Consider the following 22957-nt stretch of genomic DNA (forward strand, 5'->3'; position numbering starts at 1 on the left):
CTCACAAAGAGGCAAACACAACTGAAAAACAACTGAACAGGCTTACACGCTTCAATCTGCTAGACTGTAGGATCCCTAAGGGTGGGGACAGTTTTTTGCCACTTTTTTATATTGCCAGCACTTAGCATAGTACCTGGAATATAGTAGGCATTAAATAAGTACTTGCTGACTTGACTTGAGTTATTTGGCATTTCAGGGGTCTTTATTTTATTTTTTTTTTAAAGCAATTGGGGTTAAGTAACTTGCTCAAGGTTACACGGTCAGTTATTTCAGGGTGTGGTGCTAAGTATCTGAGCCTGGATTTGATCCCAGGTCATCCCAACTCTTGGGCCAGTGTCTTAGTCACTGAGCTACCTGGCTGCCCCTTAAGGGTTCTTTATAACATGTCCCCTTCTTATAGTTCCAGTTTTCTTATACTTCATTCTCCGCTATGTCCTCTATGTTCTCTGATACAGCTCCACTGGTCTACCTGATGTTCCTTTTGCACAACCTTCCATCTATCTCTGATCTTTCTGAGTTGGCTTTCTCCCATGCTTGGAATGCTCTCCTCTACCTTCTACCCCTTAGTTTCTCTGACTTCTTCCAAGGGTCACCTAAAATCTCACTTTTTGTATGTTGCCTTTCCCAGTTCCCCAGATTGTTAGTCTTTCTCCTCTAAGGTTACCCTCCACTTACTCTGAATATATCTATTTATCTCCATGTTACCTTAAACATTAGAATGTAAAATCCTTTTGCACATGGGCTGTCTTTACTTTTCTTTGTAAAGTTGGTGCTTAGTACATTGCCAAGCAAACAGTAAGTGCTGAATAAATCCTTTTTGACTGCATGGCCACAACATGCTACTTCTTCAAATGTCGAGAATATGAACAAAATATTGGATTGAGAATTTGCTAAAGACAATGAAGAAACTTGCCTGCCTAAAATATATGGTTTATTAGGGGAAGAGTTAAGATGAAGTTAGATAGACAGATATAGTGGGGCCAGAATAGGGAAAGCTTTGAATGACAGGCTCAGGAAGTATTCTTATTACCTTAGCTAAGCAAGATGGACCAAGTGAAAGATACAGTATATACAAAATGAATTAAGAACTAGAATGGACCTAAGAAGAAAAAAAGGCTGGATTTGGAGTCATGGACCTGGGTTTGAATCCTGGATTTGCTACTAACTACCTGTATAATCTTGGTCAAATCTGTGACTTATCTGTGAAATATTAGCAGACTGGACTACATGGCCTCTAAGGGCCCTTAGAGCTCAAAAACAATGATCCTCTGAGAGATTATCTAATACAAACCCAAAGTTTTACTAATGAGGAAACTGAGCCCTGGAGAGGATAAGTATCTTGCCTCAAGGCCACACAGTTAGAATCCAGCTAGCAGATCCAGGACTCAAACTTATAGGCTAAAAAATAAATTTTGAATGAAAAAATCCTGCCCAAGGAACAGTTTTCTAGTCAGTAATCCAAAGAAGCATTAGTGGAATGGATAAAGAGCTTTTTATTTGGCCAGAGTCCCTTTAAACAGAAGCCAGACTTCTCAGTGGAAAAGTGTTGCTTAATGTCTCAGCATCCATCAAATGATATGGAAAAACATGGCTTTCCAAGTTACAGAACATAGATTGTCACAGCTGGAAAGGGTCCTTGGAAATCACTCTAGTACAATCACTTCATTTTATAGATAGAGAATCTAAGATCCAGAGAGGAGTAAAATGAGTTGCCCAAGGTCATACAGTGAGTAAATGACAGTGCCAGGACTCAGGTGCCCTGGGTCCCTGGTCAGTGCTCAAGTCTACTACCATTGTTTTTCTCTGCTTGTGTTTATTTCTAAGACTCTAGATTTTGCTTAAAACTATGGGATTATAGTACTTAAACCATAAACTCTTACTGTCTAGACCCACCTTCTGTGCCAGTTACTCATGGCACCAATCTCTCTTTCCTCTCTACTTCTACTGCCAACAACCTAGTACAGACTCTCATCACTTTCCACCTTGTTATTACAATGTCAATACATTTTGGCCATTACAATGACTTCCTGACCAGCCTATGTGTCACCAATTTCTTTCTTCCAATACATCCTGCTCATTTTGACAGATTTATTTTCCTTATGCATAGCTTTGCTCATGCCCATCTTCTGCTTGAATTCTTGCAAAAATTCTTCACTGTCTGTTAAAAAAAGATAAAATTCTTTAACTTTGCATTCAAGGTCCCCTACAATATGATGCCATTCTGCCCCTCCTTTCTTGCCTGAGTCAAATGGCTGCCCTCTGTATGAATTATCCTCTAATCAAAATATATGTGCCCTGTACTTTCTGATGCTTGGGTTCTTGTGCTCATGCTATTTTCCAATGCCTGGAATGTCCTACTGCCCTGTCAAGGTTTGGCTCAGTATCTGCTCCCTCATTAATTATTTTGACTATTCTATCAGCTGAGAAATGATTGATTCCACTGATTTCACAAAGAACTTTGTACTCTTCTTATTGTGTTATTATATTCTATTGTATAGCTCACCTCCTTTTCCCAGGTAACCTCTGAAAAAGCCATCTACACTAAAAACTCCACCTCGCCTCCTCTGACTTTCTTTTAAACACTCTGCAATCTGACTTCTGACTTCCTCATTTAATTGAAATTGCTCCCTTCAAAGTTACCAGAGATCCTGTTGGTGGAGTTGTGAACTGATTCAACTATTCTGGAGAGAAATGTGGAATTATTCCCAGAGGGAGAGAAAACCATGAATACCTTTTAGCCCAGAAATTCTACCACAGGGCTATATCCCAAAAAGATAAAAAAGGAAAAGGGACCTCTATGTACAAAACTATTTATAGCACCTCTTTTCTCGTGGCAATGAATTGGAAATTAAGTGGCTGCATATCAGTTGGGGAATATATATGATTGTGACGGGATACTATTGTGTATGCTATAAGAAATGACAAGCACAATGCTCTCAGAAAAAGACCTAGAAAGTCTTACATGAACTGATACAAAGTGAAATGAGCAGAATCAGAACATTGTACACAGTAACAGCACTATTGTACAATGATCAACTGTGAATGACTTGGCTATTCGCAACAATATAATGATCTAAGACAATTCTGAATGACTCATAATGAAAAATATTATCTATTCCTGGAGAAAGAACTGATGAAGTCTGAAAAAAACAAATGTTAAAAACTGTTTTTACATGTAATTGGGGGAAAAATAAAATACTAAATAAAAACAAAAGCAACAACAAAAATAAAATGACCATTGATCTCTTAATTGCCGAATTGAATAAGCTTTTCTCAAACTTCATTTTTCTTAACCTCTCTGCAGCATCTGACACTGTTGATAACCCATTCTCTCCTCTTGGTTTTCATAACACTGCTCTCTCTTGATTCTCCTCCTAACTAACTTTTACTTTTCATACTCCTTTGCTGGAACTTCATCTACGTTACACATCTTAACTGTGAGTCACTCAAGGTTTTATACTGGACCCTCTTCTCCTTTCCTTTTATACTTTCTCATTTGTTAATCTCACCAGCTCTTATTCATTCAATTATTGTCTCTAAGATGATGATATCAAGATCTATATATGGAGTTCTAAGTTTTTTTTTTCCCCCTGAGCTATGGTCCCAAATAAGCAACTGCCTATTTGACAATTTAACTGCATGTTGCACAGGCATCTCAAACTCAGCATATCCAAAACAGAAATCATTATCTTCATTTCCTCCTCCCCCAACCCACTTCCCTTCTGAGGGCATCATCATCCTTCCAGTCACCCAAGCTTGCAATCTTAGTTTCAGTTATCCTTCTAATTGGTTTTCCTGATGCAACTGTCTCTCCACTCTAAGTCACTATCCTATTTGCAGCTGTCAAAGTGATTTTCCTAAAACAAAGATCTAACCATGTTACCTCCATACTTAATAACCTCTACTGGCTCCCTATTACCTTTAGCATCAAATACAAAATTTTTGGGATGCAAGGCCCTTCACAATCTGGGTTTATTCTGCCTTTCCCACCTCCATGCACTCTTTGGTCTAGCTATGATGCCCCACTTGATCCTCACATACAACATTACATCTCCCGTTTCCGTGCCTTTGCATTGGCTATCCCTCATGATTTTCTTCCTTATCTCTGCCTCTTAGAATCTTGGCTTTCTTCAAAACTCAACTCAAACATTGCCCTCTACACGAGGCCCTTCCAGCTATCTCTTGCTCATCATTCAACTCCCTGCTAATGCCTTACCCTCCAGGGCTACCTTCCATCTATTCTTTTTTTTTTTGCTTTCTTTTTGGAGGGCATTTGGGGTTAAGTGACTTGCCCAAGGTCACATGCCTAGTTTTTGTGTTAAGTGTCTGAGGCTGGATTTGAACTCAGGTCCTCCTGACTCCAGGGCCGGTGCTCTACTGCGCCACCCAGCCGCCCCTCCTTCTATTTTATATGTTGTTGTTCAGTCATTTTTCAGTTTTGTCGAACTCTTGTGACTCCATCTGGGGTTTTCTTGGCAAAGATACTGAAAAGTTTTGCTATTTCCTTCTCTAGCTCATTTTACAGATGAGAAAAACTGAAGCAAACAGGATTTAACTGTGATTTGCCTAGGGTCACACAGCTAGAAAGTATCTGAGGTTGAATTTGAACTCCAGAAGAGGAGTCTTTCTGACTCCAGACCCGGCATGATATCCACTAAGCAACCTGGCTACATTTTTTGTACCCACTTATATAGATATTTTCTCTCATTAGAATGAACACTCCCTTAAGGCAGAAATAATTTTTGCTTTTTCTTTGTGTCCTTGGTATCTGAAATAATGTCTGGAAGCTAGTAATCTTAATGTTTGTTGACTGATTTTCCACATTATGCTTGAAGTACAACATTGCATATTTATGTATAAGGACAGAGACCATTATATTTTATTTATCTTCACATCTCCCCAAGTGTCTAGAATAGGGGTTTACATATAATAAGTGCTTAATAAGTGATTGTCAAATTAATTAAATCTCCCACTTCCTACGGTCTTATGTGACATATGTAAGTTTTCTCTTGGTCTCCATGGATATCAACAGATTCACTGGAAAGCACTTCAAAGAACATCTAGTCCAATTCATATCTGAATAGTATTACCCTTTATAATATGACTTGCAAGTGCCCACTTGGTCTCTGGTTCAAGACTCTCTCTTCTCTCCATTCACCCCTCCCCTGCCCCACACCTGCCCAGTGATAGTAAACTCATTATCTTTTGAGGTAGCTTATTCTGCTTTTAGGCAGCTTTACACATTTTCCAAATAGGGAGCTTAAAACTACTCCCCGATAGTTTTCCTCCACTGTCCTTTACTCTAACCCTTATTATTCATGAAGGTTCTTTAGATATTTGATGATAGCTATGATATGCTCCCTAAGCCTTTTCTAAATGTTCCAAGTTCTTTCAACTGATTTCTTTATAAAATGGATACCATTTCCATTCCCATCCTGGTTGTCCCTCACTTGACATCCTTCCCACTTATTGATACCCTCCTAAAATGTGGTACCTAGAAATGAACATGAAGCCTCTATATGTGGCCTGACCAAGGTAGAGGACAGTGCGGGATTATAATTGCCCTTAATCTTTGTTTTTGTCTGACACATCGCTCTACTGACCTATGTTTAACCTGAAGTTACTAAAATCCAAGGGTTATTTTAATATCAACTGCGCCAACTATACTTTCAAAGTTGATTTTCTGAGCCTAAATGAAGGACTTTACATTTATCCCCATTAAATTTCATCTTATTAGCTTCAGTTCATCTTTCTAGCCCGGTAAAATTTTTGCAACCCAATTCTGTCATCCAAGATATTAGCTATCCCTTCCAATTTTGTGTCCTTCACATATTTTGTAAACATGCCACCTATGCCTTCATTATCTTGGTAACTATTTAGCTAAGGCTAAAGTCTTCCCTTATCTGATCCGTCTCCCTGCTCTTTCCCACTCCCATTTTGGAAATGCATTAAGGCACGATTCTTGCCAAAAACTATAAAGAATGTAACCAATTAGGAGAATCTACCATCTGGTGGTGTGGGTTTGCCCAGTGTGCAGCCAACACTCAAACTGCAGCCATTAAAGTTTGGCAAGTACAGCTTAGGTGGCTGAATGGGAGGAGTACTACCTTGGATATGGTGGAAGGCAAAAATGGTTGTTGGGGCACCCGGAGAATCTCAGAGGTGAAAGAGGCCTCATCAAATTCTTTATTTCAAACTAGATACTGTGTCCCTAAGCATCCTATGATTCCATCATTCAGCCACCTTTTAGGGGATCATTGTCACCACTCCAACTGCTAAAGAGATTATATCAGAACTGACCACTACCTTTCTGTACCTCAACCTGGCCCTGTACCTGCTGCTTCCATCTCCCTACATCTGTCAACATAAGAAGGCACTATGATCAGTTCTTAATTCATTTAGAAAGGCAGGATAAGGGTAGTTAGGTGGCACAGTGAACTGAGTACCAGTCCTGGAGTCAGGAGGACCTGAGTTCAAATCTGGCCTCAGACACTTGACACTTATTAGTTGTGTGACCTTGCGTAAGTAACTTAACCTCAATTGCCTTACCTTCCCCCTCCAAAAAACAAACAAAATAATACCAGAAATTCATCATGGTTCAATGGCAAGAGCCCTGAATTTTGAATCTAAGGAATTGAATTAAAATCTTGGTTCTGTCCTTTACTACCTATAATACCTTGGATGAGTTACTTAAGTTCTTTGTTCCTCATCTATTAAAAAAAGGTAAAAATAAGTGGTTTCTGAGGTTCCTTTCAGCTATAAATCTATGATCCCATGATCAATTAAATTTGACAAGCATTTATTAAGAATCTTCTATGTGCTGAGACCATGATAAGCAGATAGCCTATATGTATTTATACACATATACTCTACAAATATTCTCTCTCCCTCCCTTCTTCCCTGCATATGTTCTCTTATTCTCTCTCTCTCTCTGTCTCTCTCTCTGTCTCTGTCTCTCTCTCTGTCTCTCTCTCTGTCTCTCTCTCTCTCTCTCTCTCTCTCTCTCTCTCTCTCTCTCTCTCTCTCTCTCTTTCTCTCTCTCTCTCTCTCTCTCTCTCTCTCTCTCTCTCTCTCTCTCTCTCTCTCTCTCTCCCTCTCTCTCTCTCTCTCTCTCTGTCTCTCTCTCTCTCTCACACACACATGAATATTTGTACATACACATTAAAATCTATTATCTGAACTATACCATGCTTCTGAATCAGATTCATTAAATGATAATAACAACTCACATTTTTAATAATGTCTTGAAATTTACAAGGTGTTTTCTCCTTGTTCATTCATCCTTTCCTCACAGACACTTATGAGGCATCTAGTACAGATATTATTCCTATTTTGTAGCTGGAGGAACAGATTTAGAGGTGACCTGCCTAGGCTAAGGTCATAAGGACCACAACATGCAACAAGAGGTCAGAATCAGAACCAGAACTCGGGTCTTCTGACACCCAGCATCTAACTACTCATTGCTTTGTGTGTCTTACCCACCTGCCTAGATTTCTGAGCTGTCCATCTCTGCATTAGTCTGTGACTTATTTACCACCTGGATTCCTATATTTTGACAGCTTCAAGCTCTTTTTTGATAATTCCTTGGATCCTCCATTCAATAAAACTATCTTCTCTGTGTACTATGTGCTCTATGTATCATACAGTGAAAAGGGTGCTAGATTTCAAGACAGAGGATTGAGGTTCAAATCCTGGCTGTGGCATTTACTACTTGTGTGATCTAGTGCCTGGCACATAGGTGCTTAATAAATCCTTGTTGACTTGACTTGGGTAAGTCAGTTAAGTTCTCTTGGCTTTAGTTTCCTCATCTTTAAAATGGGGACATAAAGCAGGATATCCTAACAGTCTTAGTTCAGTGTTAAGCTTTCATAGCTCTGGTATATCCTATATAGCTCCTACACCATTGCAGCTAGAGAAATCCATGGTCCTATGCCCCTTCCTAGGACCAATGCTCAAACTAGGCTACTCTTGTTTCCCAGAGGCAACAGTTTCCTTACATAAAGATGAGAAAAAGTGTTACTAGGTCCTATTATGTCTTGTAGTCAGATCCACGGGGAAATTTTCTTCTCCTAGTCTAAGTCTTTATCATCTATAAAATGTGAATAATGACCTACTACAGGAAGAAGCAACCAACTGCAATGATCCAGTGATGCCTTTTCACAATATAAAAAACAAATCCACTAAATAATAACAATCACCACGGAATATTAGAACCAGAAGAGACCTACATGATGTTCCCTCCAAAATGGGAGGGATGGGTAAAATACATTCCCTTTCTCCTTCCCCCTAGCCAGCAACATGTTTTTGCACAGCTTGAGTTAATGGGTTTTCACATATTTCACAACTTTATTTAAAAATGTCAAAACCATTCTTAGTTTTGGGGTCATATAAAAGCAGCCAGTGGGCCAGGATTTAGTCTTTGGTTTGCTGACCCCTGATTAGTCTAATCCCTCATTTTACAGACAAGAAAACTGATTCTCACTGAGGGAAAGTCACCTGCTCCATGTCACAAGTGATTTACTTATAGTAATAACACCGATAATGTCTAAGGAGAGATGAAAACTCAGGTCTTCCTCACTCCAAATCTATCACTCAATCTACTATGCCACAGAGCTGCCTCTGTGGTAGAGTAGATACAGCCTTTTATATCACCTATATTTCCCACCGAATAAAGCCTGAACTCCTTAGCCTGGCATTCAAGACCCCACAGACTTGCCATTAATATACATGTAATCATACAATTTCAACTTCAGTATCATCCAACTGTCTCACAACTACCCCCCCCTCAAAGGCCTGTATACTGTAAGAACAAGGGACACATCACAATGTCCTTTGCGATTCTGTAAAGCAAGGTAGGGTATAGAGATGATACAAAAGCAGCTGCTGGTGGATTTCCAGTCATGATGGATTCTCAAAGCTCCCATACAGATGGGACAGACTAGAGGGAAAGGAGATGCCATTTGGAGCCACTGCATTAAACATAGAGGTGCAGGATGGGTAGATGTGGGTTAAAAGCATTTTGAACCTATGCTAATGAAAGGGATGAAGAATCATTATTATCATCTGAGGCATAGACAGCGATGAGAAGGGTCTATGATTTAGGGACAATTGAAGGGATCACCACATTCTGGGACTAATCAAAAGGTGTACAAATGATTAGTGGGAATTAACTAACCTTCCCTTCAGAACCATTTAGACTCACTCCTGCTGACATAATACTAAGACTAACTGATATTTAAACAATATTTTAAGGTTTGCAATGTGCTTTTTCACATCATCAATGACAAAAATAATAATAGCTAACATTTGCATAGTGCTTTAAGGTTTACAAAGCACTTTAGGTACACTTTCTCATTTTATACTCATGGCATCCTTGGAAGGTAGGTACTATTATTATCCCCTAATAATAGAAAGTGCGGAAATTGAGTCTGTTAAGTGACTACTCTGGGGATACACAATTAGTAGGAATCTGAGGCAGGATTCAAATCCCGGTCTTCCCAAATCTAAATCCAGCTCCTTAATCTATTATACCACATGCTAAAAGGAATTTAGTATGTAGTCTTAAGTCAGAGTTTATATTGCTTAACCCTTGCCAGTAGCTTGCCAAAACTCCTGAATTAGAAGGAATTCAACTCAACTCAACAAATATTTCTTCAGGAATATGGATTTCTGGTAGAGGAGTAGAGGCAGCCCTCTGAGGAATAATCAAGTGGGGCAAGGGGTGTGCTGTAGATCAATGGGAGTAACATATTACCCAGGAGCTGTAAGAGAATTAGTTTATGGAAGTATGAGCAAATCACATCTCCTCTGGCCCTCAGTTCTTCCTTTTTCAAGTGAAGCGCTAACCTGGATGGCCCCTCAGACAGAGGAGGCACCCATTTGTTGCACTGAATGAAAAACAGAGAAGTTATGTTGTCTCTCCAGGGTATGGATTTAAAGGATTGTAGGTTAAGAGCTGGAAGGAATCTTAAGGACCTTAAAATACAAACTCCACCTTTTACAGAGGAAGAAACTGAAATTCACTGAGGTTAAATATCTTACCTAAGGTCATCTGGGTAGTAAGAAATGGAACTAGAATTTGAACTCGGTCTCCCTGATTTAAGCCAACTCTTTTTCAGTTGTATCCAACTCTCCATGACCCATTTGGTGTTTTCTTGGCAAAAATACTGGAATGGTTTGCCAATTTCTTTTCCAGCTCATTTTATGGATGAAAAAGCAGAGGCAAAAAGAGTTAAATGACTTGCCCAGAGTCACATGAATAGTACGTGTTCGAGGTCACTTTTGAACTTGGGAAGATAAGCCTCTCTGACTTCACGTACCAGCACTCTATCCACTATGTCACCTCGCTGCCCCACAGCTAGCTCTTACTCCTACAAAATTCTGTTTCCAGGGATATAAGGAGAGAGTGCCAAGATTTTTCAAATCTGGTCACCATCACCAGCTCCTGATGATTTGAGGGGGGAAAAAAGAATACCACTCCAAGAAGCTCAGAAAAAATTGCTAGAGATTATGAAGTCCTAGAGGAAAGAAACAGAAGGAATGCAGGAAGTGTTTTTGTTTGTTTCTGTTTTGCCACTGCTACCAAGAGGAACAAAGGTGGATTTTATTAAGAAGATGATGTCTGAGAATGAGACTCAAACTCCTGGATCATGGCTAACAATAAAGAAATGATGGGCTCCTGGCCAGGCAAAAAGTGCACCCTTTGAAGGTCAGCAAAAATGTATTTTCCTGGTCTTGAAAATCTGATCAAGAACGCTTTAAATGGAAAATGGAGGGAGCAGGTAACTACCCAGCTGTATCTGCCAAGCCAAATACCAGAGTATAGTAGATACAGCATTTGAGTTAGAATATCAGTGAAGCAGAACAGTAATTCAGATGAGATAAAAACCAAGAAAAGAGACAGAAAAAAATCGTTTCACATTTCTATACAGAAATATACAAAGTATGGTTAATAAAGAAGGCGAACTAGATATCATATTATAAGGTTGAATCTAACTCCTTACAGCTGTCAAACAGATTCTGTAGGATTGAAAACCAGAATATAGCTATTTAAGTATAAGCCTTAATTTAAAGGAACAGCATAGATAAGTGGGGAGATAGAATAGCATTCTATATCAAGAAAATATACAGAGGAGGGGAAATTGATGAACCAGGAGCCCCTTAGTAGAGCACTAACAATAAGAGAGAATAATATTAGCATAGGAGCATACTAGAGTTCACCTGGAAATAAGTGACAATAGACAAGTAGCTACAGAAATTGATCACAAGAGGAGTTATGATATACTAATGATGAAAGATGCCAACTAGGTGACACCATGGACACAGCAGCGGATCTCGAGGCAGGAGGACCTGAATCCAACATGGTCTCAGACACTTGCTAGCTTCGTGACACAGGGCATGTCACTTAACCTCTGTCTGATTCAGTTTTTTTATCTGTAATATGGGGATAATAAAAACACCTATCTCTCAGCGTTGTTGTGAAGATAAAATGAGATATTTATAAAATATTATATAAATGGTAGCTATTAATTTTATTCACTCTTGTTATCCAGATGTGTTAGAGCGTACTTTCTCTGCCAAAAGTAGAACATCTTATACATTAACCAATGGCTTATTAATAATTTCTTTTGGCAAAAAATAGAGAAAGCAACAAAGAGGACTTGTTATTCTAGACCAAAGTCTCACTGTAAAGGAGAAACTGGTTGCTAGACGCATGGGGAGATATGCCCACTCTCTATCTTGGAATCTATGATCGAGAAGGTGAGGAAGGTGACAGCATAAACTGACATGCATTCTAGACTTTGGGTGAGCAGATTTTAGAGGGTTCAGAGAAAGAAAAAGTGGCCGCCCACAGGATAACCACCCACAAGAGATGCCAGCATAAGAGGAAAATGTCTCGAGAAAAGGATTATAAAAATAAAAAAAATATGAAGAAGAAAAAGGAAAGTTTATCTAAAAGCTTGATGCAGATTGTCAGACTTTGATTTTGAAAAGATAGGCATAGCTGATGGAAGAAAGGTTGGGCACAGGAGGATAAACAGGAACAAGTGGTATGGTTCTATAGGAAGAGTGTCAGTGATGGGCTGAGAATTGAAATGAATGGTCAGGATAGCCACCACAACCACCACCACAACAAAAAGACATGGAAGTGACTGAGTAGGTCAGGAGCAAAGAAGAGAAAGCTCATTGGGCAACAAGGGGACATAAAACTCTACAGAGAGAAAGCAAAATTCTTATTTTTCTTCTGCTTTTTCCATATCAAAGAGAATGATCTTTGGACTATGAAGCAAAGAAAAAAATGGTTAACATGAGTAGAAACCCAAGAAAAGCAAGGAGATGAAATTAATTCACATAGTTGTTCTCAATTAGTTCAAGTCACCGTACCTAGTTGATCTATATCTCAGGGTATCAAGAGTCATGATGAATGTAATTGCTGAGCCGTTGTCATTGATCTTTGAAAGATCAAGAAATACAGAAGAGGGAGGCACAAGTCATAAGATTAGATATAGGGAAATATTCCAATTTTTTTTGATAAAATGAAGAATGTGACAAAAAAGTATAGAACGGTGAATTTGACTTTAAATCCTGGCAAAATTCTAGAACATATTATTAAAGGTTTTCTTTATTTGAATGAAGAAAGGGAATTGATTATCATTGAGAGGCATTAATGTCATTTTATTTGCTGACAGGGTTACTAGACTGGTAGGTCAAGGAAGTGCTGTAGATAAGAAATCACTTAGACTTTATTAAAGAATTTGACAAAACTTTTATACTATCCTTATGAACAAGATAGAGAACTGTGGGCTAGATGAGAGTCAGATGGATTAATAAATGGTCAAATGCTCAAAGAATAACCAATAATAGATCAATAGTAACCTGTCCCGAAGCCTTGGGGCCCTGTTCTTGCTTCTGTGCTCATCAACATCGTTATCATTGACAAAGATGAAAGCCTAGATGGCATGCTTATCTTACCTCTATTTGCAGAAGACATGAAGTTGAGAAGGATAGTTAAAACTTTGGATAACAGAATCAATATTTTAAGATATTTCAGCAGGGGGCGGCCAGGTAGCACAGCGAGTAAGAGCACCGGCTCCAGTGTTGGGATGACCTGGAGATCGAATCCCGGGCTCAGTCACTTAGCACCCACCCAGAAACACCTGGCCGTGTAACCTTGAGCAAGTTACTTAACCCTGATTGCTTAGGGGCGGCCAGGTGGCTCAGCGAGTAAGAGCACCGGCTCCAGTGTCGGGATGACCTGGATCAAATCTGGGACTCAGATACTCAGCACCACACCCAGAAATAACTAGCCGTGTAACCTTGAGCAAGTTACTTAACCCTGATTACTTTAAAATATATATATATATATATATATATATATATACATATATATATATATATATATATATATTTCTGCAGACTAGTATAATGGACTAAACTGAACAATGAATATAATTGATTTAAGTGGAAAGACCTATTTTGGGGTTCAAAAGTCAAATGCAAAAAAGACTAAAATGAGGGAGGTGAAGATAGACAACAGCATAAAAATATCTTGAAAAAATATTTGTGAAACAAAAGCTCAACACTATTCAAGATAGTAAAATGGCAACCAAAAGAGTTGATGTATTCCTAGGCTGTCAAGACAGATATAGTTCCTAGGAATGAGAGAAGTGATAATCCTGTTATATTCTGCTCTGGTTAGTCCATGCCTGGAATATTGCATTCACTTCCATATCACATTTTAGGAAAGACTCTGACAAGTAGGTGTGTATCAAAAGCAATGCAATGAGGATGATGATGAGTGAAAGGAGGTAAGAAAATGTTATGGGAGGATCAGTTGATGAAATTAGGGCTATTCAGTCAGTAAAAAAAGACCACATAAAAGGTACATGGTCGATCACTTCCAATGCTCAAAGGGCTGTCATATGGCAGAGGGGTTCAACTTCTGCTTGGTCTCAGAGAACAAAACTAGAAGCATTTAAAGGAAGCAAATTCTAGATCATTAAAGGATTACAACTTCTTAGCACTTAGAACTATCCCACAACTGTAAGACTATGTTTTAGGGAGGAGGATCCTCACCAGGTGTCTGCAAAGGGCAGATGGCCATTTGTCAAGAATGTCAGAGGGAATAATTCCTCATGTATATGTATATGTGTGTATGCATGCTCATATGTATGCATGTGTATACACATATATACATGTAGAATATTATATGTATATACACATGTTTGTATGTGTTTGGTGTGTATATGTGTGTGCACACATATACACACATACGTGATGAACAAATTTATGTGTATACATATAAATGCACACACATACACATATATGTTTGTGTGTATATACACATGCATATATGTATATATGTGTATATACACATACTATATATATATATGTATATATGACTCTAAGTTCTGATAAACCTTGACTTCATTAAGGATCTACTAATTTCAGAGCCCTATGCCACATGGCAGGGAAAAATTAGAGAGAACTCATATTCCTACAGTGCTTCCATGGCATTTTACACCCACTATTTCATTTAATTCTCACAATACTCCTCAGAGGTAAGGAGGGCAAGCATTATTATACCCATTTACCATATGAGAAAACTGAGTCCAAAAGCACTTTATCTCTTGCCCAAGGTTACACACAGAGTCAGGACTTTAAATCAGATATTCTACCTCTCTGTCTAGGGTTCTTCCCACACAGCCCACTTTAATCTTACAGCTCTCTTTGCATCTCCACCAACTGCCCACCCTTATTACAAGTTCCACAGAGTAGAGCAATAAGCTAGCTTATTCCAGCAGGGTTGTTGTGGGGAGACTAGGAGAAAGGTTTTTAAAGCATTCTACAAAGTCAAAACAGTGCAGTAATGCTTCTTTTTAATCAATGACATGACTAACAATAATCTATTACCAGTTACCACATACTTTAGGTGTGGGTGGCCAGACTTGGAATGTGGTTCGAGATGCGCCAGTGAAACACTGAGCTCATCTATTATGAGGGGGGGGATAGGAGCAAGGAGATAGTACACTGGTTGACAAGGAGATGTGCAGAGAGAGCAAAGTGAAATAATTCTAACACGTTGAGTATTAACGTTAGACGGTGAATTCCCCAAATGACCACAAAGGTTGAAATTTCTAGTTCCAACATTCTCAGCTTCCATAACAAAGGGCTAGGAAATGGCAGAGTCCAGACGTAAGTCCAGGGCTCATCACTCAATGCCATACTGTTTCCAACACATGACTTGACAGAGAAGCTATTGCTGGGGAAGCAGTTGTAGTGTAATGGAAAGAGTACTGAGTTTAGATTCAGGAGGCCTGAGTTATTTGACCATGAGCAGTGAATTTGCCTCTTTCTGTCTCAGTTTCCCCATGTATTAATTTGGAGGATAACCCCTGCCTTATCTCCCTTCTATGGTCGCTGTAAGAAGACAACAAGGTGTCATACTAGAGTACCAGAAAAACCAGGTTCAAGTCCAAAATCTTATACTTTCTGTGTGATTCTGGACAAATCACTGAATTACTCTAAACTTTGGTTTCCTCATCTGTAAAATGGGGAGGTTATTAGACTAGATGGCTTGTGAAGTTCCTTCCATCTCTAAATCTATAATACTATGAGTCAGGAAGACCTGAATTTGAATCCAGTCTCAGAAGCTTAGTAGCTGTTTAACTTCTATCAACCAGCTTCAATTTTCTTATCTGTAAAATGGGGATAATATTCTTACTCAAAGGGTTGTTGTAAGGATCAAATAAAATAATATAATATATGTAATACACTTTGCAAACCTTGAATGCCAGTTTCATTCTCATATATAGGATGTATTTTAACACAAAGCATTATAAAATCTATGTTGTTACTATTCTAGCAATGAAAAACATCTAAACTGAATTATCAAAGATGAAAATGGTTCACTCAACAATAAACATTCACAGTGAGGACCAGGGCTAAAATAGAATAATTAACCTGGTAAATTCTCTAGAGTTTAAAGTCTACACATTCTGGCCAAATTCATCTCCTCAAAACCTCAGAAACATTTTCATCAAAAAATTCTCCTGCTTAGGACTGTATAAGGGCTCTCTATTACCTTCCAGAAAGGGTCTTGTTAAATCATTAAATCATAGTATATCAGAGCTAGAAAGGTTAACATATCTTGAGTATTTGAAGGACTGATGTATGGAAGAAAGATCAGACTGTTTTGCTTGGTCCCAGAGAGTAGAATCTGGAATAATCAAGGAAATTTGCAAAAAGGTTAATTTAGATTTAGATAAAGAAACACTCCTTAACAATCACAGCTGTTCACAGATGTGATGAGCCCTGTCTCCACCAAAGGTTTCAAAACTGTTTGTTGCATATGTTATAATGGTGATTCCTTTTCCAGTATGGGTTGGATTTGGCCACTGAGGTCCCCTCCAAGTCTCAAATTCTCAGATTTTGTCTCCTATTTTACAGAGGAAGAAACTTGGAAGTAGGGGGATAGTGGGGTGGAAATGACAGTGAAGATACAGTCAGCAATAGAAAATAAAGTAGAACGTAGGCATCTTGAGTCTAGGACAGTCTAGAACTTCTGCCCTACATCACAACTACTTTAATAGCACACATGACAACCATTTGGTGTTCATTGAATACTAACAAGAAATTTGTCCAGATCTATTTTTTCTTCATTTCTTAAAAAAAAAACCACCTGATGTAGGCTTAACTGATAAGATAACCCTTCTTGTCATTTTTATATTGTATTCTAAAAGGCATCTCTTGACTCTCTATTTCCTGACATAGAGGCATCTTCACCACTAGCCATCCTGTTCTCCCTGTCTGCCTGTACTTTAGATCTGATCTGCAACTATGTAGATTTTCAACTTTCAGTAAACCCCCAGGGTCACCCTCTCATATCTTATTGACTTTCTCCTACATCTCAAACTTATCCAGAACTTCCTATAAAAAATCAAGAAGTTTAAACCCCACCCCGTACTCCCCCCCCACATTTTCCTCATGCACCCTCAATTCCCACATAATGTCCTGCAACTGGTGGCCTGAAAAGAGTCTCAAATTTTAACCCCAGATCACAACCACACCTGGTTTCTGGAGATAAATTTTTCCATTTCCTTCAACACTTTGAACTTTCAAGAATACATTCTCCTTGAAGCATTCCATATATACCAACACTCAACTCTAAGAAGAAGCAAGTTCTCTCATGTGATATCATAGCATTGGGTACCATGAAAGCTCCTGAGCAGCAAGGGGATTGTCTTTTGACTTTCTTTGTATCACCAATTTTTCGCACAGTTCCTGGAGCATAGTAGGAACTTTATAATTGTTTATTGACAAGTTATTGACGGATTTATCAGATTAAAAATAACATCACATATTTATATCATGTACTAGTTACAAGAAGTAACTCTTACACAGTAACAAGTCAAATTTATATTTCAAAATCTCATGGTTAGAAGATACCTGAAACTAAAGATAACTGGATTCATAACTGACCAGCAATCCCAGTTTCAATATCCACAAGTAGTCCTCCAGACTTTGCTTAAAGACCTTAAGAAGGAGCTCACTTCCCCCAAGGCAGCCCTTTCCACTCTGGGTTAGACCTAATTGTTATGAAGCTTTGCCTTATATCAAGAAGAAACCTATGCCCCTGAAACTTCTACTCATTGTTTCTCATTCTACCTTCTGAGACCAAACACAAAAATCTTCATCCTTCTTTCACAGTGATAATCCTTTGAATATTTGAAAATATTTCTGAACTCTCCCCTTCCCACCCACTCCTTCCTTCTTTAGTCTAAATATCCCCAGTTCCTTCAGCTGGTATGCATACCATCCGATACAGGTTCTTTTTCTCTGGGATGCGACTCAGCATCCTAAAGGTAATACCTACTCCAAATGTTGTCTGGCCAGGACAGAATAGAACAAGATTATCATCTTGCCTAAAGGCAGCTAGGTGACTCAGTAGATACAGCGCTGGGTCTGGAGTTAGGAAAACTCATCTTTCTGAGTTCAAAGCTGGTGTCAGACACTAGCTGTGTGACCATGGGTAAGTCACTTAATGCTGTTTGCCTCAGTTTCCTCATCTGTAAAATGAGCTGGAGAAAGAAATAGCAAATCAGTTCAGCATCTCTACTAAGAAAACCCCAAATGGGATCACAAAGAGTCAGACATGACTGAACAACAAAATTATCCTGCTAGGAATTCTTACTACAATAATCCCCTCATAATTCTCCAGCTTCTGCTGATATTCAATACATATTCACGCAACTACTGCTAAAGCTATATGGTTTACAAAGCACATTCCACAAACTGTCTCAAGTGATCCTCAGAACAACCCTGTGAGGCACAGGTTAATTCTCACCCCATTTTACAAAGCAGTCAATAAGACTAGAGAAATATACTCACTTTCCCAAGTTCACATTGCTAGTAGGTGGCACAGCTGGGATTCTAACCCTTACTCTCTGTTTTCAAGCTGGTGCTCTTTCCTCTACCCTGATTTGCCAATCTATAAAACACTTTCCCAGATAAATTTAGTCATGAAAGTGTTATAATCCCTATTTTACATAGGAGCAAATGAGACTCAGAGAGATAACATGACTTCCCTAGAGGTACAATACTGGTAAAAAGTATGTGCCAGGACTTATACTCAGCTCTCTTGGCCCCAAACCCAAGTCCCTTCTCATTAGACCAGTAATTTAGATTACAGTCATCTTTATATATGCTTTTTCTCCCCCATTCTAAGCTCCTCAAGAATTGGCTAGTTACATTTATCTTTATATCTCTTTTTTCTTTCTATCCACATTCACGTTTATCACAAAGCAGAGAGCTCTGCACACAGTAGGCACTTAATTTTTTTTTTCAGAATGAATCAACACCCAAACCCAAAGCAAACCCTTATCATTCTCCCCTCACCCACTGTTCCAGCATAAGAAACTCAATTTCTCTTTCTACATGTATGCTGGTCTTCCTGTTATATTCATTCATTCACTCCTTCATTCAATAACCCATTGATTAATCTTTGTGCTCAACTATTCCGCACAGGAGGAGATTCAAAGGTAAGCATTGTTGATTTAGAGTTGGAAGGGACCTTCAGAATCATCTAGTCCAACCCTCTCATTTTATATATGGAGAAACTGAGACCAGGGAAATGGTGTTATTTGCCCAAGGTTATTTAGCTGGGTATTTGTAGAGCTGGTAATAGAACCCAAACCTCCCAATTGCAATCCAGTCCTCTGCCAAATGAACCAACAGAGCAAAGCAGCACCTTGTAAGATTAGTATAGGCTAATATTAGTAATAATATTAGTATAGGCTAATAATAATAACATAATAGCTGGCTTTATGTAGAATTTTGAGCTTTGTAAACACCATCTCATTTAAGTTTCAGAACAAGTTTGTGCTATACACACAATATCCAGTACTATGTAATACCAAATCAAAGTTATCTGATTGATATTTCCATGTGACCCATTATGGTAAAAACAGGAAGAAATGAAGGTGAAGGGCCCTGAATACCCTATAAAGAGGTCCAACCACATCCTCAAATTTCTCATTGCAGCTGTGCTATCCACCAGATGTGGTTGATAAGAAGCCTATTTAGCATAACTTTTGCCTCTTTTGCATAACTATACAAGATACTGTTCATTATGTCATTCAATGTACTTAGATGCACATTAATTGCCCAAGCTTTTAATTTTCTCAGTTCAGGCACTTGAAACCCATCTATTTCTTCTGCTTCCTTTAGATGAGCTCTTATCTATTCCATCCTCAAATTCCTTACCTATACTGCTGTTATTAATCTGTTTACCGCCTCAATGGCTTTGATAAATATATGGAGTGTCTTAAATAGATTTAACTCTATCAGATGTGGAACTGAGTGTATAATGTATCACCTGGCCATTATGAGGAAGCACTTTTAAGTTTAGCCTACCCCAAATGGGTGCTGTTTTCCCTTCAGAATAAGAGGATGTCTCCAGACACAAGCCTCTGAAGTACTTCGAAATTGCTTATGTGATCCCAGGATGTTTAAGTCACCATGGGATATTACTGATCATGTTGGACGAGGGAATTAAATCACAACCATACTTACATTCCGCAAGATAGAACAACCACTGTCAAGTTATTTACAATCAGCCCAAGGGCAGTCAGGCTACTGTATGAGGGGTTCACAAATGTCAGCCACTGAAATAACTACAAAGACCCCAGAAATTTTGCTCTGAATAAGGCTTAGTTTGGATTTGGTTTGAATAACCCTTCCCCATTGACTTTTCAGGGCTCTGGTAGACACTAGTCAAAAACAATAAAAGGGAGAGAAAGCAGTATGTTTACTTACATCTATACGTCATTTCAAAACTGTCGCTGATGTTCACTATATCAATCTGGGGGAGCAGTTTCGGGGGCTCTGTGAGTTGCGACAATGCGAATCTAAATGCTGCATGTTCCTGGGATTGCTGATTTGGAAATAATCCCCCTATGAGGAAAAACAAAAAACATACCGTATGGGTTTTAAAAGTAGCCACAGTGTACCAGGAAACTGACTAAACACCATTGATAGGATCATTGAACCATAGAATGTTAGTAAGAATTGGCAGGGACTTTACAGCACAAAATGTCAGAGATGGAAGGGGGCTCAGAAGTTACCTAGTCCAAACCCCTAATCTTATAGAGGGGAAAACAAGGTCCAGAGAATGGGAACAATTTCTCCAAGGATGTACAGAGAGTTAGTGGCAAAGTCAGGAATAAAATCTGAGTCTCCAATCAGTGCTCTCTTCCCTATGCCAAGCTGTCTCCTTTTCTAGGCTATACAACATTATAGTCCAGTCCAATTTGCAGTGAATCTTGGATTTGACACTTGCTGCTCAGCTTTGGCAAAATCCATGAATTCCAGGAAGCTCAGAAGCATCTCTCACTCTCTCCCACGTATATACACACTTTTCCACCCCCACCAAGAAGCACGAGGGTTCAAACACGCTGTACTAGCCATCATTTCTTGTTCTGTAGTCCTGTTTTATATAACCACGCTTTCCACATTTCAGTGCCCAAACATTTGGGCCTATTTATTTCATGTAACTAATGATGGCTTAAGTCAGAGGAAGGAGGGGAGGTGTGAAACTTCTTTATTTTCCGGAAACTACCCAAGTGACCCGTTTGTGTATGTTGTGTATACATACATATATATATATGTACATATGTATATGTACATATATATATACAATTACACACATATGTGTGTATTGAGGTACAGAATCAAATATTTGTTGCTAACCTAGTCATATATATGTTCATAATTTGTACAGACAATACCACATAGGCACACAAACATACATCTATATACACACATCACACAGACAAATATACATACAATTAGGCACATAGTATACACTAATCTCACATGTACTTACATGAAACATGCAATACAATACTCAGTGTACAATATATGCAACAAATGCACACAAACTTGCACACACAATTGTTTAGAAAGACAGGCACATTTTCATATAGAGAGGCATATTCAAACTCATGTACAACTTCTCCTCCTACTGTGAATACCTTTCCTTTAAGATTTCCTTCCATTTACACAGTATATATTCTGCATGTCGTCTTCCCCAATAGAATGTAAACCCCTTGATGGTAGGGACTGTATTTTTTTTACCTTTCTTTTCTCTTCATTATACACAACTTAATACATGCTTATTGACTAATTTATGTAGATACATATGATACATACCCACAGCCCAGTATACAGACACAGACATAGATATACACATATATAAGTATACACATATATTTAATAGATATACAGGGCATCCTGAAAGTGCTGTTTTAAGCTGTTGTGCTTAAAACAGCACTAAGACTTTGGGACACCTTGTATACATATGGAGATTCACAATATACTTATCTACGTATGTATACACATATGCCTACAATCTCAGACACGATCATACACAAAATACTGGTATGTACACCTGTACCCCTATTTTAATATCAAAACAAACTCTTCCAGATTCAGCATTAAGGAGGGAATGAAGCTCCTCTCTTCCCTTCTACCCCTCCCAGACACTAGCCTGCTGGAAGACCACACCCTGAACACTTCCCTCCCTCTTCCATCCCTCCTCCCCTCCCCCCTCCCTTCAATGAATGAAATAGAGGGTGGGGACAACTCTCTGGAGCTGGTGCTGTCAGCGAGCTGGTGGGGGTGATGGTTGGGAGTCTGACTGAGGAAGCCAGCAGGGAGCCTGTTAACACGCAGAAGTTTGCCGCACAGACTACACGAATCCTCACATAGGCACAGACAGGAGCACAACGCACCCCCTCTTCCCACAGCCACCCCCACCCCCCCCAACCCCAGCGTAACAGGTGTCAAGGAAACAAAGGGAGTTCGACCAGCCATGATCCGACTCCGCAGCTTTTCGCTTGGCATCAGGGCAGTGGGGGCTGCAGTGGGGGGAGGAGGTCGGAGAAGGCGGGGGAAGAGAGCCGGGAGACAAGGAGCCCTCGCGTTGCAACACCACAACAACACGTACCCCAGACACACAAAGACCCACAAACTCTGGGAAATGGAAACTTTCCACGGCGGATCCCTTGGGGGTGGGAAGAGAAGGCGGAGTGTGGGATGAGGAAGAAAAAAAAATAGGCGAGAAGCTGTTAACAGAGCCGGGTCCCTGTTTCACACCACGCTTAACACATGTGTGACTCGACCCCTCTTCTCCCCCTTCACCATCCTTCGCCGAAGGTTTTTCGGGGTTGACTGATGGCACGTGTTCACTACCTAGTAGACAGGCTGCAGCTTGGGGTGGGGGGGTGTAGGAAAGATTTTGTTTCGGTCAGGAGAGATCGAAAGCAGGGAGGGGGTGGATAGACAGTATAGTCAAGATGCTGCATCTTGGAAGAATCCAAGAGTCACTTTTACTTGATGGAATGGAACAGAAGAGACAGCGGAAAGAGGATAGGGGTTTGGGGGTGGGGGAAGGCTC

The 22957-nt window shown here is 39.3% G+C and overlaps 1 protein-coding gene across 2 annotated transcripts in view; it reads right to left on the reverse strand.

Annotated features, from left to right (window-relative positions):
• The window catches only part of GRIA1 (glutamate ionotropic receptor AMPA type subunit 1), a 349553-nt gene that overhangs the window by 325507 nt on the left and 1089 nt on the right, over positions 1-22957 (reverse strand). For both annotated transcript variants that reach the window (XM_069102557.1, XM_069102556.1), the window contains exon 2: positions 20317-20454. In XM_069102557.1, the coding sequence (XP_068958658.1) occupies positions 20317-20454 (138 nt within the window). The remainder of the gene's footprint in view (positions 1-20316; positions 20455-22957) is intronic.

The sequence above is a fragment of the Petaurus breviceps genome, unplaced genomic scaffold, assembly GCF_028583685.1.
Source record: "Petaurus breviceps papuanus isolate PSGF00001 unplaced genomic scaffold, PetGlider_PUasm1.0 551, whole genome shotgun sequence".
NCBI classification, from domain to species: Eukaryota; Metazoa; Chordata; class Mammalia; order Diprotodontia; family Petauridae; genus Petaurus; species Petaurus breviceps.